This window comes from Sus scrofa, chromosome 14 (assembly GCF_000003025.6).
Source record: "Sus scrofa isolate TJ Tabasco breed Duroc chromosome 14, Sscrofa11.1, whole genome shotgun sequence".
Taxonomy (NCBI): Eukaryota; Metazoa; Chordata; class Mammalia; order Artiodactyla; family Suidae; genus Sus; species Sus scrofa.
Genome location: NC_010456.5, coordinates 4,100,474 through 4,122,872, shown reverse-complemented (window position 1 = coordinate 4,122,872; position 22,399 = coordinate 4,100,474). Strand labels below are relative to the sequence as shown.

The 22,399-nt window shown below is 42.8% G+C and overlaps 1 protein-coding gene across 2 annotated transcripts in view; it reads right to left on the bottom strand.

Annotated features, from left to right (window-relative positions):
• LPL (lipoprotein lipase) overlaps positions 1-18,112 on the bottom strand; it is a 30,204-nt gene extending 12,092 nt beyond the window's left edge. The window contains exons 1-4 of one of the 2 annotated variants that reach the window (XM_021072174.1): positions 17,826-18,112; positions 9,041-9,210; positions 2,181-2,360; positions 377-488 (exon numbers count right to left, since the gene is read on the bottom strand). In XM_021072174.1, coding sequence (XP_020927833.1) covers positions 377-488; positions 2,181-2,360; positions 9,041-9,210; positions 17,826-17,913 — 550 coding nt within the window. In that variant the 5' untranslated portion in view covers positions 17,914-18,112. 2 annotated transcript variants of the gene reach the window in all.

Genomic DNA, 22,399 nt, shown 5'->3' with positions numbered 1-22,399 from the left:
GATACTAGTTGGGTTTGTTTCTGCTGAGCCACAAAGGGAACTCCCTGAATCTCTTTTAGAATTAAACAGGTATCTCAAATGTTTTTGTGGTAAGAGAAATGCTTATCTTACCAGTAATTCCTTTTTTTTTTTTTTTGGTCTTTTTACGGCTGCACCTGCAGCATATGGAGCTTCCCAGGTCAGGGGTCCAATTGGAGCTGAAGCTGCTGGCCAATGCCACAGCACTGCCAGATCTGAGCCATGTCTGTGCTTATACCACAGCTCACGCAACACTGGATCCTTAACCCACTGTGCAAGGCCAGGGATCAAACCCGCATCCTCGTGAGTACTAGTCAGGTTTGTTGACTGCTGAGCCACGATGGGAACTCCATCTTACCAGTAATTCTATTGACCTTCTTCTTGGTCAGACTTCCTGCAATGCCAGCAGCGTGGGCTCCAAGGCTGTATCCCAGGAGGTGGACATTGTTCGGAGGATAGTTAAATTCATCCTTTGGAAGAGGGAAAGAAAAAGGGGTTTTACAGTTCTTTGCAAAATAGCAATGCTAAAAGAAATAAAATATTGTTTGCCACATATAGGCAATATTGAAAAATTAATTCTACTGATTTTAATTTCTTGTTACAGATAAGAGGAACATATACTACAGTGTTGAGACTTTTCTCTTTCTTTAGTGACATACTGGGAGTTCCTGTCGTGGCTCAGTGGTTAACGAATCTGAATAGGAACCATGAGATTGTGGGTTTGATCCCTGGCCTTGCTAGTGGGTTAAGATCCGGCATTGCTGTGAGCTGTGGTGTAGGTCACAGACACGGCTCGGATCCCAGTTGCTGTGGCTGTGGTGTAGACCAGTGGCTACAGCTCCGATTAGACCCCTAGCCTGGGAACCTCCATATGCCGTGGGACGGCCCTAGAAATGGCAAAAAATATATATATATTTATACTTAAATTAGAAAGTTTTTCCATAGAGTTGAAATAGAAATGTATGGAAATCTGAATTTCCATATATCTGAAAATATATGTATGTGTATATATATGAAAATATATGTACATGTGTATGTGTATCTATAGATATTTACATGTGTAGATACATACATAATGAATATGTATTTAACTTTAACCCATTATTCTCCAATCTAAATATCTTGCATCACTTTATTCTTTAAGACTAGCTAAGCAATGATTTAAAATCAGAAAATACTGCAGGGGGTAGAGACCACGGAGACACCTGGTCCAGTCCCCTCCTTGAACAGATGAGAAACTGAAGTCCAGGGAGCTGATCTAATGTGCCCAAGTTCATTCTCCTGGTTAGCGAAAGAGTCAAGAAAAGAACTTTTGTCTTTTAATGATCAGTCCAGTAAACACAGCTTATTTTTTTTACCTTCAAGCATTTGGCTTCAATCATTTGACCCAGGATATTAGCTTCCTTTCAACCCCCTGATACTTTTCAAGGTAAGCTTCAGAGGACAGCCTCAGAGAGTCAAGGGAGTAAAACCAAAGACCCTCAGCCACCTCATAGCCTATAGACTTTCCCTGCCATTTCTCCCCCCCCCTTTTTAAATTAAAGTGTATGTGATTTACAAGGTTTACGCCAATATCGGCTATCAAGCAAAGTGACCCAGTCATGCATATAATATATATACATTCCCTTTCTCATATGATCTTCCATCATAGTTCTCCCCCTAACATTTCCTTTCTAGCTCATCTCCATCACTCCCCTAACCTTCAACAAAAATCTGGATCCTTAATCCGCACTAAGGAATAATTACCATCAGTATTTTTTGTCAAAGAGATTGGTATTCTAATGGTCAAAGCCAGGACGACATTTCCATGTGCCAGCCAAAGGTAGGGAAATATTTGGCTGAACATGACATCCTCCCTCTGCCCTGAAATAACAAGCTTTTGTCCATTCTGCCCACTTAGTTCTTGGTCTCAGCAAATCTATTCACCATGAAAAATATCACAGGACAGGGCAGGGCAGGACTACGCCTTCTGGGCATTATGGTTTTATCGGTCTTGCCATCATGCTGCTTTCAGCTGAAAAATAAGGCCCAGGCTTATTCTGAAGATGTGAGTTGACCCAGAAAATAGCGATATCTAAGCGAAAAGGAAGCAAGACAAGCCACCTGTCCAACTCTAGCCAAGAGATCTGTTTTGGACACAAGACTCCTTCCCCCAGTCTTACCGCCATCCAGTCGATAAACGTGGCCACATCCTGTCCCACCAGCTTGGTGTATCCCGCAGATATTGGATAATGCTGCTGGGCCCGAGACAGCCAGTCCACCACAATGACGTTGGAATCTGGTTCCCTCTTGTATAGGGCAGCCACAAGTTTGGGGACCCAACTTTCATACATTCCTGTCACCTGAAGAGGATGATACAAGCGTTCTTAAAACACCTGCTTACGACTTGTTAGGATATGTCAGCCCAATACACCTACATGAAATGGAAAAGAAATGAGCCTTCGGGAAGCCTGTTGGCTCGGACACAAAAACCAAAGCACAATAGTGTTCAGAGTCTCAAGTCTGTCCTTCAGGGGCAAATCTGAGTACATTAGAGAAGGAAGGTATTGAGCTCAGGAAGGGCAGAACAATTTACCAATGCTTTCAAATTTTTTTTTGTCTTTTGTCCTTTTAGGGCTGCACCCACAGCATATGGAGGTTCTCAGGCTAGGGGTTTAATTGGGAGCTGTAGCTGCCGGCCTAGGCCACAGCCACAGTAACTCAGGATCTGAGCTGTGTCTGCGACCTACACTACAGCTCACCAGAACGCCGGATCCTTAACCCACTGAGCAAGGCCAGGGATCGAACCCGCAACCTCATGGTTCCTAGTCAGATTCATTAACCACTGAGCCATAAGGGGAACGCCCAATGCTTTCAGTTTCAAAAGCCTATTTTATAAACTCAGTACAATTTTGATAATTTACAGTATTCAAAGGAAAGGTCAGTCCCAGAGTTCCTGCTGTGGCCAGAATGTTAAGAACAAAACATAGTGTCTGTGAGGATGTGGGTTTGATTCCTGGCCTTGCTCAGTGGGTTAAGGATCTGGCGTTGCCATAAGCGTGGTGTAGATCACAGATGCAGCTCAGATCTGGCGTTGCTGTGGCTGTGGCATAGGCCTGCAGCTGCAGCTCTGATTCAGCCTCTAGCCTGGGAACTTCCATATGCCATAGGTGTGGCCACAAAAAAATAAATAAATAAATTTTTTTAGAAAGAGGAAAGATCAATCTGAATAAGTTAAAAGTTTGCAGCAGAATACAGACTATTTTAAAAGAAATTTTGTTTAAATACTTTCAATTGGGCTAATAAATGTTCCCCAACAGGATTATTTTTGGGGATGTGAATGTCCTTTTTTTCTCATAAAGGGTCATTTATGTACAACATTTGATATGATAATGAAAAAGTCATTTTATTTTATTTTATTTTTTTTTGTCTTTTTGTTGTTGTTGTTGTTATTGTTGTTGCTATTTCTTGCGCCCCTCCCGCGGCATATGGAGGTTCCCAGGCTAGGGGTCCAATCGGAGCTGTAGCCACCGGCCTACGCCAGAGCCACAGCAACGTGGGATCTGAGCCGCGTCTGCAACCTACACCACAGCTCACGGCAATGCCGGATCATTAACCCACTGAGCAAGGGCAGGGACCGAACCCGCAACCTCATGGTTCCTAGTCGGATTCGTTAACCACTGCGCCACGACGGGAACTCCGAAAAAGTCATTTTAAACATATTGATCTATTCTAACTGAAGGTAATTTTGTTGAGTAATCTCTTAATACACAAGAAAATGATTAGTTTCAGCTCAGACTGTTTTGTTTGTTTTGTCTTTTTAGGGCTGCACCTGCCGCCTATGGAAGTTTCCAGACTAGGGGTCAAATCGGAGCTGTAGCTGCTGGCCTACACTACAGCCACAGCCTTACACCACAGCCACAGCAATGCCAGATCCTTAACCTACTGAGCAAGGCCGGGGATCAAACTCATGTTCTCAGGGATACTAGTCGGGTTCATCACTGCTGAGCCAGGACAGGAACTCCTCATCTCAGACTTTTTCACAATTCTCTCAAATTCTTAATTATTAGAGTGCAAATTAATGAGGTTTAATAATCACATTTCCCAAATTATTAGATTGGTCCTGTTTGGAGATAAGCATGCTGCCAATGATTATCTTTGCTTATTGTTGATAAGGGCACCCAAATTCAAAGTCGAAAGAACTCTATTTATGGAAAAATTTAATTTATGCTATCAGAGAGGAGACCTTGGACACTTTTGCAAAGATGCTCACTTTAAAATAATTGAAACATATTAAAAAATGTAGATGAGAAATTCTCTTGTGGCAAAGGGGGTTAAAGATCCAGCATTGTCACTGCAGTATCTTGGGTCGCTGCTCCGGCATGGGTTCCATCCCTGACCTGGGAATATCCACCTGCCACGGGCCAGCCAAAAAAAAAAAAAAAAAACACCCCAAACTGCAGATGATAAAATTCCACACCATCCTGCCAGGAGCCCATACACAGCAACAAGCAGATTTAAATCCCCAATTTAATTACCTCCTCCTAATATGACCCGAGAGCAGATCATATTGTAGCCACGGTAAAGGTTACTCAACTATGTACTCAACAGACAAAGAAGATTCTGAAATTCATGTTCAAGGTAGCTTTTAAGGAGAAGCCTGAAAAATCTATATTTTTCCTAAAGTAAGGCCAATAGAAAAAGTAAGACTCTTGAATTCCCAAACCAAGGGACTTCCTTTGAAACTTGATCTTAGGTGGTGGTTCTTTGAAATCTCTGCTTTCATTTTGTTTCATCTATTTTCTAGGCTAAAACATTAAGACATGAGCTCTCGCATCACTCCTGACACTAACAAACTGCACCATTTTCTCCCACATTGCTGTGCTCTGCATAAGGAAAAAGCACGCCTGGGACTCAGGAGACCTTGGTTCTCACCCCAGCTCTTCCACCGATTACTTCTATGAACACAGGTACTGTTTTAACCTTACCAGCCCACCCTCAGAAGAAAGGGGTCAGAATCAGATGATCTGGAAGTTACTCTCTACCTAAATTTCTTCTTGTGACCCTTTCGGTTCCCAACCTACTTGCAGTGATAAAATGCCAGCTCTATAAGCTATGTCAACCATGAAGAGAAAACAAAGAAAAGGCAGGAGTTCCTGTCATGGCACGATAGAAACAAATCCGACTAGGAACCGTGAGGTTGCGGGTTTGATCCCTGGCCTTGCTCAGTGGGTTGAGGATCTGGCGTTGCCATGACCTGTGTGTAGGTTGCAGACACGGCTCAGATCCTGCATTGCTGTGGCTGTGGTGTAGGCCGGGAGCTGTAGCTGTGATTCGACCCCTAGCCTGGGAACCTCCCTATGCTGCAGGTGCGGCCCTAAAAAAGCCAAAAAAAAAAAAAAAAAAAAAAAAAAGAGGCACAAAGGTGGTGTTAGCCCATTAGGAACATGTTTAAATCATCTTTGGACCTGTCTCAGTGAGGCTGCTTCAAGTCTGGGTGCGGCCTGGGTCTCTGAGGGACCCAATTGGAATCCCAACCCAGCACAAAACCCTAAGGAACGGATCCTGCCTCCCTTTCTCCTCTCTTGGAAGGTGAAAGCTGGCCACCCTTTGCAGCTGCCTTTAGAGAGAGGTTGATGTCATTTCTTGAGAATGCAGTATGAATTACTCCTCCTTTCAGCCAACATCACAGTGAAAACCCTGCACTTCAACACAAGCAGGTGGCCAAGCTCCAGGACAGCTGTGTCTGAGCTGCCTTCTGGGATGGGTCCTGTGCACATTACATGCTAAGCATTCTTTCGGGTTTCTCATGACAAAGCTGGGAACCTCCTCTCTTCCCTTGGTCCTCCGCCCTTGAGTCGCTGAGCCCCTTCCGTCAGATAAGGCAGGACAATCTCATTTGCTCTTAGCCCTCATTATAACTTTTTTCCATACTATTGGTGCTAACAACTAATCTGGTCCTTTTTTTTTTTTTTTTTTTTTTTTGCTTTTTAGGGCTGAACCTACAGCATATGGAGGTTCCCAGGCTAGGGGTCTAATCAGAGCTGTAGCCACCGGCCTACACCACAGCCATAGCAATGCAGGATCCGAGCCGCATCTGCAACCTACACCGCAGCTCACAGCAAGGCCAGATCCTTAACCCACTGAGGGAGACCAGGATTGCATCTGCAATGTCAAGGTTACTAGTTGAATTTGTCACCACTGTGCCACAACGGAAACTCCCACATCCTGTCTTTTTTTTAATTCAACATAAGATACTGCCGTAAGTAATTCCAAACTCAGGGATAGAAAACAAATACCTTCTTCAGTTCTGGAAAGTATGATTTCCTAGTTTTCTCTTCTGAGCTTCCTTAAATCAGTACTTTTTTTTTTTTTTAATTCAGCCGCGACTATGGCATATAGAAGTTCCCTGGGCCAGGGATCAAACCTGAGCCAGAGCAGCCACCCAAGGCCCTACAGTGACTATGCCACAAGAGAACTCCCAGTACTAATTTTTAAAAGCTTTGCTTCTCAGGCATGCAGCTGAACTTGAAGCCCTCCTTACCACCTGCACCACTGGTCCTGTTGACCCAGACAGGGAGTTCATTGAAATGGCTGGGATCAGTTACCCACTAGCTGGATTAGTTATCACACAGACCAGCTGACTCTGGCCCACAGCCAGTGGCCTAGACTCTGAGCCCAGACACTCAAAACTGTCAGGACTTGGGATGTGAAGAATAAAAGTGGAATTATTGGGCAGTAGGGTTAATGATAGAAACAGGCACTATCCAGAGTTCCCGTCCTGGCTCAGCAGTTAACGAATCTAACTAGCATCCATGAGGACGCAGGTTCATTCCTTAGCCTCAATCAGTGGGTTAAGGATCCCGCATTGCCGTGAGCTGTGTTGTAGGTCACAGACACAGCTTGGATCCCGCATTGTTGTGGCTGTGGTATAGGTTGGCAGCTGCAGCTCTGATTCGACCCCTAGCCTGGGAACATCCTGGTGCAGCCCTAAAAAGACAATTAAAAAAAAAAAAAAAGAAATTGGCACTATCCACTGATACTGGGTTAGTCTCCTTATCTTAGTGTGAGAAGGAAACATGTTTTTCAAAAATTCCTAAGTTACAAAATTCTCTCAAGGATAAGATTAAGATCCCTGAGATAGTCAATTTATTTCTGTCATATAAATGTTTATTAAGCCTAAACTTTTCTGAAAAATATTAAAAACCAAGTTTTATATAGAACCAAAAGTTTCTAAAACTGCCAAAGATGACTTTTTTCTACTGAAACCTCTTAAAATAAAAAGATTTATGTGAGGAGTTTGAATATGTAACTTTATCATAAGATAGATAATTTGCTAATTTAACTCTAGCAAATAGATGTATTTTATTAAAATAAGCATTTGTGTGAATTGTTAATAGTTGCCTTCATCTCTATAAAAGTTATAGCAATTGTCCTACCCTGTCCATAACAAAGGCACTTAAGTTATGCAGGAAATAAAATTGGGACCAGAGGTATTGGTCATTAGCTGTTCATAGCATTAGAATTTAGTATCACCACATTCACAAGCTCTGACATAACAGAAATATATGTCTTTAACCATCGAATTTTATATGTCTTCTTAATAAACAATCAAAATGGCCCACTTGAGTAAAACTATTGAAAACCGACTAAAGTGGTTAAGTAAGAATCGTTCCATAAAGGGGACTCTCTGTTATATTTCAAGAGAACTACTTTATTCATATTCTTTAAAAGTGAATTCAACCACGGTTTCACTTTTTCTAATCATCTTGCAATTCCATGGCTAGCCCTCTTTCATCTCTAGAAAAGCTCCCTAAAGTTTATAATTGGATAAAGTTGGGAGGGGAGGGCGTGCAATCTAATCTCAGTGTTTTACAGGTCAGTAAACTGACATGAGCCACCTCCCAGAGATGAGAGGTGGCTGCTTCTGAAAGGGAACAGGACCCGATAGTCCTCCCCATGCCCCCATGTCCTCCACCTGCCTTTTGTCTGCAGAAAAACTTTAGCTGAAGAACAAGTTTAATCCGAGAAGTGAGTAAATACAGAAGCAAAGGAAAACCATCAAACCGGACAAAACAATAGTTTAGGCATTAAGCAAAGTCAAGGACCTAATTTAGTTCCTACTCAAGGGCACTAGAGAAAATCGTGAGCTGTATCCTATAAGCTGTCTTGTAGTTACTGAAACAGTTAACTACCTGATGACCAGACCAGAGCCATGACAGAAGCTGCTGCAATCCTGAGAACTGGCCGCAAGAATATGGGAACAAACCGACCCTGGAACTGAAGATGAACTGTACTTAAAACAATCAAAATAACGCTGGTCAGACCACTGCATGACCAATTTCAAGATGCCTGTCGAGAGCTGACACTGCTGTTTCTGCATGTAGCCCCCTCTTTCTGGCGACAACACCTGTGAAACTCCCATTCAAAAGCTCCTGTCCACTGATAATTGATTGGGGGGAGGGTCAGGCTTTGGACAGGAGTCCATCCCCTGCCCCTGTGGCCAGCCTCTGAAATAAAGCAAACTTTCCTTTCCACCAACCTTGCCTCTTTTTTGGCTTTAGAGTGGCGAGCAGCCAGACCCTACTTTTGGTAACAGATGCACATCACGGAGCCGGAGATTGACAAAGCCAGACCTGAAGCAGCACCTCCTCCCTCCACTCCAGCCCTCTCCTCACCCTGACAGGTTGTCTTCCTTAGAAAAGGACGTTGGTGACGTGCGGGATGAATCCGGATCATGTCAGGGTTCCACCAGTTCCTCTAAATGATAAGCTACTTTCTGCTCTGGATTTGAGCAAAGGCTCACAGGAATGGCTGGTTCAAGGTCAGAGCTAGGTATTGTGGGAAAATGAAGGCTGGCACTGTCTGGAGGAAGTACCCGTGAAACTGTGGCTTTAGTTTCCTCAGTCTCCACCCCAAGCCAGAATTGTCTTTACTCAAATTTAAAGCAAAGCCATCACTGGGTTCCCCCAAAAAACTAGGGCAAGCTGATCAGAATGCCTGGTCCACACCAATCTGCTCCTTCCTAAAGAGCCTCTCTTACCGTCCAGCCATGGATCACCACAAAGGTTTTGCTGCTATGGTTGAAATGACAGTTAGCCACAGATTCTGTCACTCCAGGAATGAGATGGCAAGTGTCCTCAACTGTGTCTTCAGGAGTCCTGAGAGCAAATTTACTTTCGATGTCTGTAAAATCTCTTCCTCCTGAAATTCCTGGAAAGGGAAAATTGGACAGGAGGTTAATTAATGGGTTATTTGTTTTATTAGCTGGACTCGTCTCTTAGGTTCACAAGCAATCCAAATCAATATTTTTTGTTCCTAAAGTTACAAAAAAAAAAAAAAAAAACCCTCTGAATGTGGATTGAGAGAGAATTATCCTACAGAGATACTCAAAATTGACAGGGACAGCCTTAAGATTAAGACTAAGGGGAGCCAATTAACCCTTCGTGGCTCAGCAGTTAGCAAACCCCACTAGGATCCATGAAGATGCAGGTTCGATCCCTGGCCTCGCTCCGTGGGTCAAGTATCTGGCATTGGTGTGAGCTGTGGTGTGGGTCACAGATTCTGCTTGGATCTGGCACGGCTGTGGCTGTGGCATAGGCCAGCAGCTGCCGCTCCAGTTTAACCCCTAGCCTGGGACTTCCATATGCCATAAGTGTGGCCCCCCAAAAGCAAAAACAAAACAAAACAAAATAAAATTAAGATTAAGAGTTAAGCCACGTTGATCTCTCCCGTGTTTTTTATCTTCCTTCTCCTTCAATCGGGGTGTGTGTGTGTGGGGGGGTATGTATATATAATTTCAACTTAAGTGAACAGCTATTTGAGAATCTCTTGGTTAATTTAATCTCCCAAAATGAGTTTAAGTGCGGCGGCCAAAGTTTTGCTGCCAATAGTGTGGGAGAGAGGAGTGACCAGAACCCAGGCTTCTGGATTCCAGTTCCAAGCTCATTCTTCCAGGGTACCCTGGCTCAGGGCATTCATGTGGTATAGTTCCACGTACTTCATGTATGATGTCATCCTCTTTCAATCTCTGATTATATCAAAGGATTGCTTTCCTGAAAGTATGACACAGTAAGGCTTGAGGGAAGGTTGTTTCCTCTTCACTAGCATTATTTATTTATTTATTTATTTATTTATTTATTTATTGCTTCGCTTAACAATAAGAAAAGTTGGAAGCCTTTGCAGGGAGGCTTTTGTATGGAATCGGTCCCATCCCTCACGACAAGGACATTAGTTCGAAATGTTTTTAAAAAATTGTTTCGCGGGTTGTTCAGAAATATCTGTGCTATGTATGAGCCAAATTCATTCCCCAAGTTCTTTCCCCAAATATTTCTTTTCTCACTTGTGTCTTTACAGTCTTCTACCCAAAGTCGATGCTTAAAATACTACAGCAAAGGTGTCTTTGGAAAGAATCCGCTTTGGGGACAAATACTTTCAAGGGGGCAGGTGGAACCACGTGAGTCTGCTCATCATTGTATACATGGTTCAACAAGAAACGGGAGTCCTCAACTTAAAAAAGAGTGAACAAACAGCAGCTAAATGTTTGAAGAGGGAGTATGTGTGTTTCTTAATGATTACAATATCATGCATTCTGAATACAAAATATACTTTTAAATTTCATAACCTCTTCATAAAGGTTGTTGCAGTAAAATAATGCCTGGGTCCTATGTGTATACAGATTGGCTGTAAAGAAACAAATGTCAGTAAGACGGCAAGAGGAAAATTAAAGACAGGTGCATTGGGGGGGTATATTCTTTATGCTTGGCCAGTAAAATTGGGTAAATCTTATTGCAGACCAAATTTTTACAAAACATTTTTGTAAGTCTCCTAAATATGTGTGCATGTATTATGTAGTGGTTTAAGAACTGACATAAAAACACTTTGCAAGTGTAGGTTCCCCAAAATAAAATTGAAGATATACCAAAAAAAGAAAAAGGAATCCACTTTGCTTCTTCATAGTTAATCCCAAAGTGAATCAGGAGAGAAAGAGAACTTTGGCCTATCTTTTGACTCTCTGGACAATACTTCTAAATGATGATAAATCTTCACAGGGTATTTGTAGTCAGTGCTTAAAACATCACAGTGAACACTTTAAGTAAATTGTATTATAAATAAAATCAAACTCTTTTACAAAATAAGCTTACCAAAGAACACCAAGGGGAAATCATATTAGGGGAAGTTATCTAATTTCTTGTCAGGTAAAAAAAGTCAAAAAACTTATTTGGAGTTCCCATCATGGCGCATCGGAAACTAATCCAACTAGGAACCATGAGGTTTTGGGTTCGATCCCTGGCTTCGCTCAGTGGGTTAAGGATCTGGCGTTTCCGTGAGCTGTGGTGTAAGTCACAGACGCGGTGGGATTTGGCGTGGCTGTGGCTGTGGCCGAGGCTGGCAGCTACAGCTCAATTAGACCCCCTCGATTAGACCCCCTAGCCTGGGAACCTCCAGATGCCAAGGGTGTGGCCCTAAAAAAGTACAAAAGACAAAAGACAAAAAAAAAAAATTATCTATTCACCCTAGGAAGGTAGTAACCTGTAGATTTCAGATTTCACTAATAGAACTTTCAGAAGATAAATAATTGAGGTTGTTTAGAAATACTTCTACTTCCTTAACCTAAACTTCCTCTCTTTTTACAACTCCAAAGTTGAAAATCCATAATTTCAAATAACATTGCAAAAATGAGGCCAATAGAAAAAAAAAATAAGAATGATATAGTATAGCAAAAGTACAGGCATTGGAATCAAGCTTATATTATCACCTAAGGACTAGCCAACTTTCCCAGTTTCAATTATTTTTCAAAGTTCCTTAGGCAATATTGTGATGGCTTGCTAAGTGATTCATCATATACAACGAATTGATCACACATACTTACTCATACAACACACATAGATCTCTAGCACCTGAACATTCGAAAGTAATTTATTCGAGTAAGAAACTGCGATGTGTAAAATTGCACTTGACTTTTTTCTTTCTTTCTTTTTTTTTTTTGGCCTTGCCTGCAGCATACAGAAATTCCCAGGCCAGAGAGCAAATCTGTGCCACAGAAGCGCCCCAAGCTACAGCAGTAACAATGCCAGATCCTTAACCCAATGAGCCAACAGGGAACTCCAGTAAAATTCCACTTGAAAACCATTCATCTACAGAGAATATTCTCTGCCTCTCCTCTTATTGGACAATGTGGGTTTCCTTTTCCTCCCTAACCAGAAAGTACTCTGGCAGCCTTATTATTTATCTGATGGCGGAAGATATATAGATTTTTAATCTGATTCCGCTTCCAGATTCTGCTCAAGTTCTTTTATGGTTAGAAAGAGCTTTAGAAAATTGAAAACGAAATTCGTTCACCCTCTCTCACATCAATCCACATCAAATAACTCCTGCTTCCTCACTTAACAGTCTTATTTTAACATGTTCTATCAGCAAGCTTTTAAAAGCAGAAATAATCTGAACAATCTGGCAGACATATCTCGCCCACCATCTATTTGCCAAACTGATATTTAAGATGATTATCCTGCATAACTTCAAAGGATACCAGTCACTTTTAGTCTATTTTTTTTTCCTAGAATTATGCAACATTGTGGCTCTAGTGTTGCTGGTGGTTTGGAAATGACTAAGAATATTCTTTGAAATTCTTAAGGCAGGCTTTGTAGATTTCTATGAAATAGAAAAGTTTCTTCAATCTGTAGATTTTGTATCAGATTATTTGTAGGGCTCATTGAAAGCTCCATTTTCCCACAACTGGCATTTTCCGTTGGGTACATAACTTGGAAAGAAAAATAATAGGAAATTCATACCTCCTCAAGCAAATTTATATTTGGAAACGTTTGTTTCGCTTTTCACAGATTTTTTTTTTTTTTTAAGTTACAGAAAGCATACTGAGTCCTTTGACAAGAAAACAGTGCCACTCTATATGCTATGTGATGTTTTCAGTTTTATGGCTGTTCTACACATGAAATCATATATACTAGTGATGCTTAGTCAGTTTTTCCTTCTCTTTGGTGTTCTGAAAGGAATTTCCACACTACTGGAGTCTGCAACCTCTCAAGGAGGTCCCAGCATTCTAAAGATAAGTGTGCTTTCCAAATTTCTATCAGCCCTCATGCAATGACATAGACCATGAAGACTGAGGAGAAGGATGAATGGACCTTCATTGTGGCTCATCACTACGTTTAGTTGTCCCAAAATATATATTAGGACTGCTCCTATTTGGCAGATGAACTCATTTGACCCAACTGGTATCAAGGACAAGGAAATCATTGTTTTTCAGATATGGAAATAATATGAGTGACTTTGCACTGATCCCTTTAAGGGGAGAAGGACTTTTCACTAAATTCCCTTAGAAAGTAAAGTGACCCTAGAATAGTGGGGGGGGGGATGCTTAAAGTTTAATCCTTTACAAGGGCCTCCATCTTGAAGTTGCCTTATCATATCAGTAACATCACATCATCTGTTCTTATCACACACTAAGGGGAAACTTGGGGTGCCAAATAGTTACAAGTTAATGCATTTCTTGACTATGTAATGTTTATGCCTAAGTCCCTAAATAGATAGTTAAAAATCTAAGTGTATGAACAAAGACAGAGAGTTCTTAATACGGATAATAATGCACAAGGATGCGGAGTTCCCGCCATGGCACAGCGGAAACGAATCCTACTAGGAACCATGAGGTGCGGGTTCAATACCTGGCCTCGCTCGGTGGGTTAAGGATCCGGTGTTGCCGTGAGCTGTGGTGTAGGTCGCAGACTCAGCTCAGATCTTGCATTGCTGTGGCTGTGGCGAAGGCCGGCAGCTGTAGCTCCGATTGGATCCCTAGCCTGGGAACCTCCATATGCTGTGCATGCGGCCCTAAAAAGACAAAAAAAAAAAAAAAAATGCATGAGGGTGAAATCAGGCTTGAGAAGTCAAAACACTTTAATGGTAAATTCCTAGAGGGTACATTATTGCTGCCAGAAAAGTTGGAGCTTTGAGCATCCCAGAGAAAATACTCGAAAGGTGTTCACAGTTCTCACATAAATATGATTAACATTTATATGAAGATATGAGGTACGAGAACTCAATTCTAATACAATTTCCTTAAAAGTTTCCACTTCCCTTTTCTTGGACAGTGTAAAACACTATTCAGGGACACATGCTACTTCATAAGATATTTAAGACTTTCTAACTGAAACTCTCTTTTTTGCTTTCTCTCTCTCTCTCTAACACACACACACACACACACATACATGCAAGCACACACCCCTAAAGAACTTCACCAGTAATTCATCTCCCCTCTGAGGCTGATGGACATGGTTACTGATTCAAGCAGAATCCTCAGAATGTCAAAAAGACAAATGAAAACAAAAATCAAGTTTGGGGGAGAAAAATCGATGTTGTTATCTGACTGAATTGATTGGAGTTTTCAGATATTCCAGCGTAGACAATGCACTTGACTTACCTAACAAGCAAGTTTACTTTTTCTTTTTTTTTGGCCACAGTCGAGGCATATGGAAGTTCCTGGGCCAGGGATCCAATCGGAGCTGCAGCTGTAACCTATGCCATAGCTGCGGCAACCCTGAATCCTTAACTCACTGAGCTGACCAGGGAATTGAACCTCTGCAGCTGCAAAGATCCAAGGTTGGATCCTTAACCCGCTGCTCCACCAAGGGAAATCCTTCTTTTCATTTTTACAGAAAAAAAAAAAGTTTGCAAAAAATAGTGTCTGTAAATTGTATAGCCAAATTTCTCCCCCCAAAATAAAGCAAGGAGGGCTGAGGTAAAAATACACTGCCTAAAAGGCAAAATTTCTCATTGTCAGTCTTCCCTAAAGCCTGACTCCCACCTTTTCCTACAGCTATTAATCAGTCACTCTCTTGCTGAGCTCTCCTCCCTTCAGAGGTGGTCTCTGCTATTTTGCTGTCATCAGCCATCATGTTTAACTCCCACGCTACCCTAGAAATTCACTCTGGCCAGTCAAATAGAACCACAGCTATGGAGCTCTTCAAGTTTCCGAATGAGGCCACACAAGATTGTGGTGGCTCCAAGAACAAAGAGCCTGAGGGCAGTGCCTGTAACCTCATAGTTTTCTTAGAAAGAAATCCAGAATGAACAAATCAAGTCGGAGCCCAGAGGGCGTGCTGCTTACTGCTCCCTCACATTTGCAGGGTTCTACTCTGAATTTCTGACATTCCTACTTAAAATCATTTGGAGGAGAAAAGGGCCAGAAAGTTGCTGGGGGGCGGGGAGGAGTTCCCGTCATGGCTCAGTGGTTAAGGAACCTGACTAGCATCCATGAGGACGAGGGTTCGATCCCTGGCCTTGCTCAGTGGGTTAAGGATCCAGTGTTGCCTTGAGCTGTGGTGTAAGTTGCAGATGTGGCTTGGATCCCGAGTTGCTGTGGTGTAGGCCGGCGGCTACAGCTCTGATTGGACCCCTAGCCTGGGAACCTCCAAATGCAGTGAGTGTGGCCCTAAAAAGACAAAAAAAAAATTGAAAATTTTAAAAAAATATCAAAAGGGGTGAGGAAGGATAAAGTGAGAGTGGGAGGGAAGGATGAGAGGGATTAACTTCAAATCTACTTCAGAATGATTCCTCCCCTTACAGAACATTTACAGCCATGTGTTGGTTAAATTTCAATGACTTCATTAATCTCTTGAGTCCATTTACATCAAAGAGTAAGGAATTAGAGGTGTGGGAGAGAACTTTAAGTCTGGTCCAAAGTCCTCATTTTTGAGTTGAGGAAGTGAAACCCAGATTGGTGACAGTGACTAGACCAGGAATTTAGGGTCCTGAACCTCTCAGAGGAGCCGAGCAAAAACTCGGACTGTGGATGACACAAATTTGTGTGCGTGTGGGTGGGCGGGTGTGGGTATGAGTGTTGGTCAATGTAACACTACCCTACCATGTACTTTCTGAAATAAGAATTTGGAGTTTGTTCCAATCATTTTCTCGGACAGTGTAAAACACTATTCAGGGACAAATGCCACTTCATAAGATGTTTAAGACTTGCTAACTGAATCTCTGGTGTTCCTACAATGATTGGACAGAAAAGATACTTTTCTTATCTAATTCAGCATTAATGGGCTCTACTTTAAAAAAAAAAAACCCATCGAAAATGTTATTTCACAACTCAGTGCTGAAACAAATCAAAAGTTTAACTGCAATCAAAGTCAGGGACAGGGAGTTCCTGTCGTGGCGCAGTGGTTAACGAATCCGACTAGGAACCATGAGGTTGCGGGTTCGATCCCTGCCCTTGCTCAGTGGGTTAACGATCCGGCGTTGCCGTGAGCTGTGGTGTAGGTTGCAGACGCGGCTCGGATCCCGCGTTGCTGTGGCTCTGGCGTAGGCGTAGGCCGGTGGCTACAGCTCCGATTGGACCCCTAGCCTGGGAACCTCCATATGCCGCGGGAGCGGCCCAAGAGATAGCAACAACAACAAAAAAAGACCAAAAAAAAGTCAGGGACAAACTGTACTATAGCTTGAATCACTGAGGACGTGCAGCCTAAAAGCACATCCAAGGGACACCGCCCAAGCGGCCCAAGAAATAGCAACAACAACAACAAAAAAGACAAAAAGACAAAAAAAAAAAAAAAAAAAAAGTCAGGGACAAACTGTACTATAGCTTGAATCACTGAGGACGTGCAGCCTAAAAGCACATCCAGGGGACACCGCCCAAACTGTAAATCCACCAAGAAAGAGAAAAGAAAACGTTGCCTCTTTTAATGACTTGCTTCAGTGGCCTTTTAGTTGCTGCTGTGCGTTAACTGAACCAAGGTTCAAGTTACACAGGCTGCCTCTACTGTAGGCAGGTCTGGGGATGGGCGCGCTTCTTCCCAGCAATAAAGAAATTCAGATCTAGCTTGGCTGGTCGCCTTAACCCTGGTGAGTGGCAGCGCCCGAGCGGTAACTAGGGTTCAACCAGTGGCCTCCCTGCGGCGTCCAAGAAGCCCCACGTGCTCGCAACCGCACCGCGGGGCAAGGCGCCCGGAGGCAGGCTCAGCCCGGAGGACAGTAACGGCAGCCAAGCGCAAACCTGGCATCCTCCAAGTCAGCGGCCACAGAAGGCTAGTCGCTCTGCCACGTTTTCAGGAGGTTCAACCCTTCTTCGTTGGGCGCTAAGAAACACCGAGCGTGCCAGAGTGGAGGCTGGAACAGCTTCCCCAGCGCCGTTAAGCGTGCGGGACGCCGCGTCCCCGGGATGCCGGGTCCTCCCCCCACCCCGCGGCCAGCCCCTGCCCTCCCGGCCCCCTAGTCCTCCCCTCCCACCTTCGCGCGGAGAGCGAGAGTGTCGTGTGCTTCTAAAATGCATTCAACGCCGCTGCCCCCGCTATCCACTCCCCCGCCACCCCGCCGGCTTCTCTAGGAGAAGGGGCCGCTTTCTGCCTGCGCCTTCACGCGCGGGGGCTGAGCTGCGGCCAAGGCCGAACCAGAGTCACCTTGGCGGAGAAGTTACTGCGGGTCACCGCCTTCAGAGCCCTTCCTCCCGCCTACCTTCTCCCGCCCTTCACTCTCTACCGCCTCCCGCCTGCCACCCCGGCCGCCCCATCCTTTCCTATTGAGCACGGGCGCCTGGGAATTCGGCTTCAGCCCGAATGGAGGTGACAGTGCGGGATCGAGAGAGAGAGAGAGAAAGAAAGAAACTGGGAGCCGCCCCAGAGTGATCAGAGGGAGGATTTCCAACGTGCCTCTTCCAGATCCCACCCCGATGATCCTTCCTGGGGCCGGCGTTTGGGCAAGAGGGTCCCAGGTGATCATCGCAGCTCCTTCCTACTTCCTCCTTCCCATCCTCACAACTTGTGCAAGTGGGCCACTGAGCCAATTCCGTAAGTGGAGGAGAGCCTGCGCGCAAAACTTACTGTCCGCGGTGGCCAACCCTTCGCGGGAGACGATCAGACTCTGAAGCCACACGCTCAGAGCCACTAGGAGCAGGGCTTTGCTCTCCATCTGGGGACGCGTTCCTGGGGTAGAAGTTACAGGGCACGGGCGGGAGCGCCGACAGCCCGAGGCGGGAGCAGGCTGGAGCAGCGATCTGTTGCAGGGCAAGTCACCCTTTAAAGAAGAAGCGGGGCAGCCAGAAGTGGCAGCTTTCCCCGGAGGAGGAGGGAGGAGGAGGGGGAGGAATTGAGTCTGACACTGTTTCCACTCTAAGGCTGCTTATATGATTGGAAATATGCAAATAAACCTCATCACCTATTGGCTATAAAATCTTAAGTTGGGGGGAGGGCCCTAAATTCACTTCCAAACATTTGAGCAAACTGTAATGAGGATCAGCCCTGCCAGAGAGAAGAGGGGGAAAGGGCAGAAGGGAAAATTTACTTTCTCATGAAGCCTATTTGCATTTCCTAGGGGGTCTGGCTCTCCTGGACCCTCTATACTAAAAACAGGTTTATATGGGTTTATTTGAATATTTTTTATCACCAGTTTTCCAAGGAAGGGACATTAAGTTGTTAAACCTCCTCCTCTTGTGATGGATCCTTTTGGTAATTTTCAATGTTTTGTTAGGTTAGTTTTTGTTTTTGTTTCCTCCCCCCGCCCCACCAAATACCCCTGGACAATGTCAGTCTTAAGGACCCCTGGACACACAGTTGTTCTGCAGCTTGAATTTACACATCTGGTATTTTAACACTGGCAAAGTGGATTAGCTTATGTAGTTGAGAAAAGCTCTCGCTCTATTTTCTAGCTTTTGCTTCATGCAAATTATACTTAATCCTCAAACTCATTAAGGAATGAAAAGATAGCATTTTATCCTCAGATGTGGACTACTGAGGTCAAATAGCCTAAAATTGTAAAACTGAATTTTTATGCTAAGTGAAAGAAGCTAGTCATGAAAGACCCTTATCCTATGTTTCCATTTATGTAAAATATCCGAATCTTAGAGACAAATCTTAGAGACAGAAAGTAGTGTTGCCTAACGCTGGGGAAAGAGGAGGATAGAGAATGGAGATTTTTGGGGGGAGATGGTGATGAAAATATTCTAAAATTGCATTATGGTGATGGTTATACCACTGTCACTACTCTAAAAAAACATTGACCTGTACATTTTATTTTTTTAATTTTTTATTTATTTTCATTTTGACCACCCGCCAGCATATGTAGTTGCTGGACCAGGGGTCAGATCTGAGCCACAGCCTTGGGACCTAAGCCACAGCTGTGGCAACACTGGATCCTTAACCCATGCCGGGATCGAAACTGTATCCCAGTGCTCCCAAGAGGCAGCAGATCCCACTGCACCACAGCAGCAGTTCCTGACTGTACACTTTAAATGGGTGAAGTTTACAATATGTAAATTATATTTTAATAAAGCTATTTAAAAATATGTATTGAGATACGCAAGTAAAATAATAAAAATAATAAAATCATCTTGGATATTATAATTTGGGTGGCCATGCCCGTGACATGCCTGATCCTTAACAACAAGGCCACCAAGAAACTTATATATATATATATATATATATATATTATATGTATATATATTTATATATATATGTATATGTCAGAATACTCAGAATACTTTCAAATATCTTTTTACATATAAAGAAAGGGTTGACTTAGCCAGGAGGGAGGGTTAGCTCTATATTCCATTTTACAGCTAGAAAACAAGCCCATAAACTAAAACCTCTAGTTCACTGTCTATGTTGAGTTATTTCTCTGAATACCTTCAGTGCTTCCTTCTATTTATCCCTCCTTGGATCTCTCTCTTTCACTCCCATAGAATCTACGTTTCTATGTTAGAAGGATGAAAGTCCATACAGTTTAAACTAGGCTCACATTTTAACTTTTTCTCAAAAACAAAATACCAGATAATACCCAAATAGTTTAAAGTTCGTTATTCTGTCGAATGGAGTTCTATCTTTAAGCTAATGCATCAAATGCCAAAGGACAGTTTATCTTGTATTGCAATTATTAAACAATATATTGTGCACATTTATTCTATTCCCACAAAGCATGTAGAGGGATTTTGAAAACTGCCAAGAATTAAACCCCTCAGAAGACCTTCAGAAGTAGCAGAACAGACCATGCAGGGGATGAATGACTATGATGTGGCAGTCCTCCAAAAATTATATGGTAAATTCTCATTTTAAAAGTGACGCAAGATGAAGCATTTGCATTGCCTGTGCTCAAGTTATAAAAAACATAAACAAAAATGTGAAATGTCCACTATCTTACACAGAATACCCATGCAGCCTATTTTCATACATAAATATCATATGATAAGACAACCAAACCAATCTGCACTGCTGTGCCTTTCAGAGAACTGCAAGAAGATTTTACACAATTGCTAAAGGGAAGTGTGATGCTTGTAGTCCTCATTTTAAAATGATCTTCTGGGTTAACAGATACAAAATCAAAGCAATCAAGAGTTAGAGGTTTTGTTTTTTAATATGAAACAGATTTTGGAGTGGTCTGTACTGTCACACTGCAAGTCCATCAGCGCTGCAGAGATTTCCAAGAAGAATTCACGCTCAGCGTGGTAGCCATCAGGCAGGTTGGCTCCAATCGCAGGGACAGGCAATGGGCGGGTGGGTGTGGCAGCAATGCTCTCTCTTGATTGGCTGCTCTCAGAGCTATCGGGTGCCTGCATTCTCTTGCAGAGGCTCACATGATCTCCAAGTCTAGACTGCTTGTGTGTTAGTGAAGTGCCTCGTCCAGACTTCAGCAAGGTTATTTCATCACCGATAGTGTGAGCCTTGACTTTTTCCATAATTGACATTTCCTTTGTAACAGGCTTAAAAAGCTTCAGGTTGAAAGAAAATGAGCTTTTTATAGACATTTAACAAACCAGCACTCTTAGGCAGGATATTTGCGCCTGGTAGGTTTAAGATGATGTAAGTAAAAAGTTAAATCAGCACACCCAAAGAAACGACCAGAAACTCCAGAACTCCACCTGTAGGGAAGTTCTGTCTTCATTCTTCCTCCCTTCCTTTCTTTCTCCCTTCCTTCCTTCTTTCCTTCCTCCCTCCCCCCACCTCTTTCAAATTGATGGCCTATTTGCACGCACTAGGCACCTTACATCATTACAAAATGCCCAAACTTGATGATATTCCCATTGTACAGATGATGCTCTGGAAAAACTAAAGTACAAATAAATAATACATTTTGCAAATTCCTACTACATCCTTTCTCCATCGTGTTTGTTCGTTTGTTTGTTTTTCTCCATCACGTTTAAATAAAGGAATCTGGGTTACTTTTTTTGCTTTGAGGACAAAGGAATTGTGGGGTGTGGAATTCCTTCAAATGATAAAATACAGTGTTAAATAATTCAGACACATTTTTAAGGATTTTAATTTTCTTGAGTTGGAGATATTCAACTCCTCCCTCTTCCTAACACACAAGAAAACAAAAATAAAGAGAAAGAAAAAGTTACATTTGAATTAAAGATTTTTTTTAAAAAAGAGTCAATATGTATTTTTTTTTAAAGCCAAAGCATTGCAATGCCTTGTCCCAGCATAAGGTTTTATGCTGAGGGGGACACATCAGAACATACCAGTGACACAGATGCTGTCACAGAGGAACTACAGCAGGTGGAGGTGGAGAAGGACATAGGTCACTCCCAGAAGACAGCTCATAAAAACTAAAAAGAATGCACACACATAACCCACAGATTTATAATCTATGATTGTTTATAAGTAGGTTTTATTTCCCCATTCTTAAAAACTTAAAACCCCAAACTTAAGACTTAACCGCAAACTTAAAAACTTAAGCTTGTGGGAAATCAAAGGAGACTTTCTATGAGACCTCAATATGCAATATCAAGAATGCTTTATGCCGAGGGCTTCACATTCTGAGAAACCTGCAGATAAAACATCAAATCCCTAGACTGGAAATGAGCTGAGCCTGATGGGCACAGACACGTTTGAAGTGCCCCCTGCTGACCTGCTGGTGAAACTGTAACATCTCAGAAAAGTCATTTTAAGACCTAGACTAGGGATTAACTTGTGTAATCATTAAGCTCTTGTTTTGTTATTTGGGGTTTTCTTATCCCTTTTGTTAAATTATGTATAAGGTGAAGGAAAACATTGCTCTTTACACCTCTGTGGTAATTCCCACAGCATCAAACTGTGCTGGAAAGTTAGGAGGTTCTTAGTGAATATTAGGGTGAATTAATAACACTGAAGTAAAGGTTATCTAGCCTAAATTGGGGAGAAAGCAGGGTTTTTAAATTTTATTTATTGATTTATTTATTGCTTTTTAGGGCAGCACCTGCAGCATATGGAGGTTCCCAGGCTATGTGTCGAATCAGAGCTGCAGCTGCTGGCCTACACCACATTGTGTAAGTGAAAAGAGCCAGTCTCAAAAACCACATATTATATAATTCCATGTACATGAGATGTCTCGAATAGGTAGCACATAGAATCTGAGTCGCTTCTGCAACCTATACCACAGTTTGTGGCAATGGCCGGATCCTTAACCCACTAAGTCAGGCCAGGGA